We start from the raw sequence: 7,149 nt of genomic DNA on the forward strand, positions 1-7,149 counted from the left end.
TTTTGCTGATGAAGAATGAGGCTCTGAGACTGTTAAGGCTTACACTGCTAGTATATATCAAAGGTAGAACTAGGAGCCTGGTGTTTTGACTCTTTGGTCTAATTTTGTGTTTCCTCTCTTTAGAAAAACCTTGTCTATTTTTCTGAACTAAACCAATTTGAAACTCCCTGGCTTTCCCACTCAAGCAGAAATCAGGGCTCTATCTCCTGAGGGCCACTTTAGGTTATAGGCTAGCCCAAGAAAAGTTTTCCTTAGCTCAGAGGAGGATTAAGCTGCCCAGCCAGCTGTCTCCAAAGTTTGGGAAGTGCTTTGCCCTTGCTGGATACCCAGACCTCAGTAAAAGAGAATGACTGAAATTGCTAATGTGTAAGCACGATCTTTTGAACAGCTTATTTAAATTGTTTAGCAGAAATGCCTTTAGTGAATGGCTAGAGTGGACTTGAGGATCATTTGTCATGATCCTGGTAGTATAGGGAATTCAGAGTCTTCCCTCTGCCCCGGCAGCAGTATGCTAGTCAGGTGTTTCACCTAGAAAGTTGAAAATGGAAATTTTGCACAAACCTTATCATTCTAAGAACATTTTAAGTGCAATAAATACCATAAAATGCAAGTGCCTTTGAAAGCAAAATTCAGAGTTGCATATCTCAAGGTAAATCAAAGTAAATTATGACAATTACTTTAAATTTGTATAATTTTAGAGACTGGATTGAATTTATCTCCTAAAACATAACACTTTTTTTTTTCCCTGATGATCAATGCACTACAAGTCTTTCTAAGACTAATAGGAAAACAAGATCTTTATACTTAAGCCCATCTTATTAAGAAGAGGTTCTGAAATCAAGAGGCCAGCACTGCTGCATCCCAGGTAGTGCAGTCAAAATGAGGCTCCTGCTTGTGCAGTGTAAAGCCAGAGGGCAGTGTTGCTGCTTTTCCAAACAGCTGTTTCTGGGACTCCTGTATGACGTCATGGCAGAAGGAAAATTAAAAACACGAAAACTATTTCAAAATAGATTTTTAATGTAGTTTTTAGGCCAAAGGAAAAGCTGATCATACATTGTCTCCAGTGGACCATCTGCCAGAATAGGGCCACCTCAATCCAGCTTTGAAGGCCCTAAGTCAGTCTTAACCGCCATGATTTCCCTTGATCATGGATTTGTGTATGCTTCTCACGCATCATAAGGCACATTCCAGTCTTGAAGTTCCCACCACCTCCACTATTTAGCTGCAAAAGCAAGATTCCCAATGGGAGTCTCCCCCCACCCCCCACCCACGCTCCCCCAGGGGTTCTTAACCTTCAAGGAGTTTGAGAATTTCATTATTTTCTAGAACCCTCTCTCCAGAAGTACCTACACATAATACAAGCCTACATACAATTCCATGGGGCTCACAGACCAGAAGGCCCCCTATGTTTCTGAGGAACCAGGTGAAAGAAGCCTTGTGCTAGTGATTTGAGCAATGCATTTGGTCTAGGGAAACACAGAGGGCAGGTAAAGATGGGCTGGGTAATCATGATAACAGCAGGGGTCAGTTTCAATTTTGACTTGGGGGCAGAAACGAATTCCCAGGGCCTCCTGCACTTTGAATAGTAGAACTACTTAAGGACTAAGCAGCTATCAGCAGTTTAGAAGACTGAGAATAGCTCAACCAGAAGCTTGACATTTTATTTGCAGTGAGGGGGCATTTCTAGTTTTAGTTTGAGTCTCATGGAAAGGTGGACAGCTCCTATTCCTTTTCTTGATATAGGGAGCACTTAAGTATTGGGCATTTAGAGTTAAGTCCTTAGACTGCCCCAAATGGTCATTTCCTCTATAATATTCCCTAGCTCTGAATATTTGAACATAAAGAGCTGCCTCACAACTGTTTATTCAACCATTGCTTGCACTAAGAAAGCAAGACAAGTGCCTTTCCCAGGCATCCAAGGACTCCTTCCAGCCTTACAGGAGAAGGAGGGGGAATTACTAAAAACCCACTTGTAGAAGTGAAATGAGGCTGTCAGTTGTCCAGCCTGACAAATGGCCAAATTAGGTTTACATTTTTGTTAATAGACTTTTGAATGGCTATTGAGAAGCAGAATTACATTTTAAGCTGCTGATCATAGTTACTTTCTACTCCCCAAACACCCAACACTGGTTTATTTCTCCAGCATCAAGAAAGAAAATGAAGGCACTAGAAAACAACACACTTAAGTATTGAAGGTAATTAAATCTTTATATTTTGCTGGAACTATATATTGTAGCACACTAAAACCCATTCAAGGGAAAACTGGGCAAACTGAATAAGGTTTGTTTTTGAAAATGGACAAATTAAATGCTTCCTTTACCCCTCCCCCCAATGCAATCACATAAATCAGTATTACTTTGAATTAGCTCTAGAAATCACACAAACTATGTTACATTTACAAATATTTATTATAACTAGAATGAATTTAATGGTTCTCAGATTTGGCCACCTTATAACTCCATTTAAGGAGATTCTTAACAGAAAACTGCATTATAACCTGGTCAACTTACTTACACATTAAAAAAGAAAAAAACTCCGAAAAAGGAAAACAAGGAAAGCAACCCTTCAGTTTCACATAATTAAAGAACAGGAGAAAGCACACAAGCTACATCATAGCTAAATTGACCGAACCAACCAAAGCCAGGGGGGATTTTTCTGATTATGTGTCATAAAAAGGTCCACTGTCTTATATACACATGTATATAATGTTACATTCCATCACTGTAAAAAGTCCCCTTTGCCCCCTCCCCCGGAAAAGTTTCAGTCTAGTCTCCAAAGTTGGACAGCGGCGCTCGCTCCTGCTGCCGGTGCAGTTCGTTCTCCGTCAGCAGCTGGAGGTTCTCCGCGCGCAGCCGGTCCAGCTCCAGCTCAAGCTCCCGCACACGCGCGTCGTCGCCGTCCAGCCGCTGGCTTTCCAGCCGCAGCCGATTATTCTCGTCCTCCATACGCGAGAGGCACTTCTCCAGCTCTAGGTACTCTTTGATGAGCTCCTGCTTGCTCATGTTCTGCAGGCTCTCCGCGTGGTACCGCTCATAGGTCTCCGAGAAGTCCCGCTGCAGAAACTCGCTGCCGTCTCCTCCCATCCCGTCGCTGCCCCCATCCTCCTCGCCCGCTTCTTCCATAAAGTCCTCATCGCTGGTGTCGTCGGATTTGGCAGCGGCCCGTTTGGGATAGAGGCCGGTTTTAAGATCCGGCTCCTCCTGGTCGTGGTCATCCATGAGGAACTGCGTTGTGTTATAGGGAGCAACTGGCTGGCCCTTGGCGAACATCTCGGCTCGAATCCTCGAAGCTCGCAGGCTCTGTTTCTCATCGAACTTTTTCTTCTCCTCCCAGGTCAGCGTATAGTACGGTTTCCAAAGCCGCTTCTTCTTGGAGGGGCGTCTCCTATGTTTTTTCTTGCCCACCTGTCTCTGCTGCGGGGGAGCTCCGCCAGCGGACAAGTCGTCCCCATTCTGGCCCTTCTCACCCGCTTCCGGACAGCTGGATTCTGGGCAGACCTGGGTCTTAAGGGGAGACGGCTGGGGTTCCAGGCTCCCTTCCCCCCCGTGCCCTGGAGAGCCACCCGACTGGGGGGACGCTCTCGATTGCCACCTACTGTCTTCCTCCGGCACCCGCTCCTCCGCGCCTGGGGGGCGATCAGGGTTCCGTTCTTCATGGACAGCAACAGCACCTGTACAGTTGCTAGTTTGAGGCTGGTGCTGAAACTCTGACAAGAGTGGCTCGGCCATTGCTAATAGAATCTTCTTCTCGAAGTTTGAAGAATGTTGGCTGTAAGTCCTTAAGGAAAAAAAGGTTTGCTTTTCTCTGCAAAAATGTCCAACACAGTCCTCTTCGGTCTGTAATTCCTGCAGTGATGCCTTTAGCCAGTCCTTCTGTCAGCAAACTCCAATTGCAATTTGGGGGCGCTCAAGTCAATAAAGGGTTAAGCGCCCAGAGCGCGGCCAGATAGCGGGTCCAAAGGGGTGCAGCAGCAGGAACAGTACGTAATGTGCAGAGGGGGTGGGCTTCAAGCCTTCCCGCAGACCGCCCCCGCGATCGAGAAGTTGGTGGGCAAGAAGATTAGGTTAAATCCAATGGGTTAACCCCAGCCCCGAAGGGGTTAAAACTACCCGATGACGCTGACTCCGAGGGGCCGGATCCACAAAGGGTTAAATCCCCTGCCGCAGAGCCCACAGGGGGTTAAAGTCCCAAAGCCACCTCCTCCCACTTCCACGGGTGTCGCTCCAAGCCGAGCTCCCCGTTCCCTAGGCCCGGCCGGAGCCTCAGCCGAGGACAGACAAACTCATCTCCCCTTTGGCTCGATGCTCTCTGCTCAGCTCAGCTCTCCTCCGCCTCCTCCTCTTTTTCCTCCCTCCCTCCTCCCCCTTCCGACAGCTCCTCTTCCGCCTCCTCCCCCAACTTCCCCTCCCAACCTGCCTCTCCACCTGCCAACTTCCAACTGCTGCCTCCCAACCCTCTGCGCCCCTTTTATATAGAAGCCGGTCCGCCCCGCCCATGCGCATGCGTGACTGAGTCCCCATCGCAGGAAGCTGGGAGTCGTAGTTCCCATCTTTCAGGCCCGCCGTCCTCGCGCGCCGTGCGACGTAGCCAATCCCAGGACGCGTAGGGGGCGTTTTCCAGGCCGCCTCCTTCCATCGCTTATCCCTCGCTCGAGAAACGTGAGAGCCCATTGGTCAAAAGGCACACGTCTCGCCGAGGAAGGAAGGCCAATCGCAGAGAAGATGGGGCGGGTTCTGGGCCATACCATTCTGCTTCAGGAATACAAGAAGATTCGATGGCCTGTGAGGGCCTGCACAGAATATTTTTATGAAAAGGTGCGTCTTAAAGGTTATTATCCTATTCTTTTCTCAGCGGAAAGGTTCTGAAGATCACAAACATTTGTTAACTTAAGCGAAAATGGTTTACCCCTAAAAAGTAGTCCCTAAAGTGTAAACGAGTATTTAATTCTGTAAATAGAGATGTTGGCCCATGGCTATTAATTCTAGATTCTTAAGATTACAAGAATGGCTTCAAGGTGTTGATTAGTGACTGGGATTGACGTTTGCGGAAGGATATTGCGAACACTTTTTTTGTAAAAAAAAAAAAAAAAGCGCATGAAGAGGTAAACAAATGAAGAATAAAAAGTGCCGCCTTAAAGGGACAGTGTGACTGCCTTACGGCAGCAACCTCTGACTAGGCCTCGGAAGATGAGAAAGCAGGTTCGAGTCCCGGGTGACGTCCACTCCCGGACTACGCTGGGACCCTTAGCGGAAAGTGGCGGAGTCCCAGCCCCAGCGTAGTCTTTCACGGCCGCCCCCGCCCAGGGGCCAGTGCAAAATGGTGGGCCGTGGCTCATTTCTCTCGTCGGCGCCGGGAAGTGCTGGGTGTGCGCCCTGGGATCCCCCGAGACCCCGGGATGTAAGGCCTCGCTTCCCTTCTCACTCACCGGGCCTCAGCTTCTATCGAAGAAAATGGCCTCCTGGGGCCCTCTTGGTCTGTTCAGTTGGGAATCGACCATGAAATTTTTCTGAGCCTGGATGGGAGTCCAGGGCAGCGGATGACCCTCTTTGTTGGGGGAGGGGTTCGAAATTAATCCTGAGTTGAAATAATCAACCCTGGCTACTCGAGAGAGAAGTCACAGACTGGAAAGAATCACCCACTGTGGCTCTTCCTCGTCAGTGGACGCTGGGAAACACCGGCAGGGAGGCAAGAGCCAGAGGCTTCCCTGAGGAGGAAACCTTGCCCAGAAATGGGGGCAGAGGGATTCTGGCCCAGAACTGTGGGACAGATTCATGGGCGGGGAGGGGGTAGGGCGGCGCGCTACATAACTCTCCTTGTGAAAATTCTCCAGATTCCAGGCTTCCGCCCAAAGGACAGGGGCTGAGGGCCAGGAGTAGCCGAAACCCTCCACTCAAATCACTTAGGTCTAAAATCTTTCATGCTGCAGTCCATGGGGTCGCAGAGTCGGACACTACTGAGCGACCGAACTGAACTGAAAATCTTACCGTAATCTCAGTTTTTCCCATTTGCCACACACCGTGACTCCTGTTTCTTCAACAGCCCTGTCTTATATTCCAGCCGCTTTGCACCGCACAGCGTTCCTTTGCACACAGAACCATTTGCCCCTCCACAGCCCAGTGAGTTAGGCAGGGTAGGGATTCTTGTCTCCATTTTAGAGATAAGGAATCTCTAAAGCTCAGAAATTAAGTGACTTGTCCAAGGTCACATGACAATTAAGTGACACTTTCGGCTAAAGCGAAGGTCTCTGTGACTCCGTGCTGTTTTTCTATCACAAACACAAAATTCCCTTTTTTTGTAAGAACTCTGGATTTAGTTCCTTTCCATCTGCAACACTTTCAGCCAACTTCTGGCCCTCTTTTTCTTTCCTTCTTTTTTTTTTTTTGCCTCACCTGGAGGCATGTGGGATCTTAGTTCCCCCACTAAGGAAAGAACCCGGCTCCCTACAATGGAAACAGAGTCTTAACCGGTGGACCATCAGGTTAATCTCACATTGGATAAGAAGGCACAATGGTGAGTAAAATTTCATCCATACTACTCAAGGACTGTGTAGAGAGGCCATCAAACCTACGGTAAGCCAAAATGGCAGATGATGAAAATCCTGATAGGATCTTGTGAGCCAACTTGCTTAGGAGTTGAGAATTGTGGACATGTTTCATGGAGGAGGTGACTTCGTGGCTGTCTAAAACATGAAGCATTTTCAGGCAGAGTGGCATGAGCAGGACATTTATGACGAGTAGGCGTCTTGTCCCAAGACAGGACTTGTCTGGGGATTCAGGAGTGGTTTTGTGGGGAAGTGGTAATGGGCATGCCCAGAGGGAGAGGCAAGCAAGAGTGACCCTGAGGCACATCCAGATGTTTTGAGATGGACCATCCTAGCCTGTTTTCCCTGAGAACTCAGGTCTTTCTGAAAACCTGCCCCTCTCCCGTGCTGCTTCATCAGTCATGCAAGAAGCTTCGCAGGAGCAAGAGCTTCTCAACAGTGGGAGTTCCCTGAGGAAAACTTTTTGGAGAGAACCCGACTGGGAGTCAGAGACCTCGAAACTGTTACATTTTCAGACTCCAAAGGACTCCTGGGTACCCTCAGTTGGGATTTGGAAGGTACAACTGAGCCCAGGCTCAGTCTATTGGGCTCAGCTGTATGGGCTCATT

General features: G+C 48.3%; 1 protein-coding gene across 1 annotated transcript; it reads right to left on the bottom strand.

The window, feature by feature from the left end:
- Positions 1-2,189: 2,189 nt before the first annotated feature.
- Positions 2,190-4,409, bottom strand: HEXIM1 (HEXIM P-TEFb complex subunit 1). Its single transcript, XM_006062230.3, has one exon. The coding sequence runs from the start codon at positions 3,726-3,728 to the stop codon at positions 2,766-2,768; it is 963 nt and encodes a 320-aa protein (XP_006062292.1). The 5' UTR covers positions 3,729-4,409; the 3' UTR covers positions 2,190-2,765.
- Positions 4,410-7,149: the final 2,740 nt, after the last annotated feature.

The sequence above is a fragment of the Bubalus bubalis genome, chromosome 3 (assembly GCF_019923935.1).
Source record: "Bubalus bubalis isolate 160015118507 breed Murrah chromosome 3, NDDB_SH_1, whole genome shotgun sequence".
Taxonomy (NCBI): Eukaryota; Metazoa; Chordata; class Mammalia; order Artiodactyla; family Bovidae; genus Bubalus; species Bubalus bubalis.

What these genes read in the sequence shown, in the direction of transcription:
- HEXIM1 (XM_006062230.3), bottom strand. Translation starts at nt 3,728, where the DNA reads ATGGCCGAGCCACTCTTGTCAGAGTTTCAGCACCAGCCTCAAACTAGC.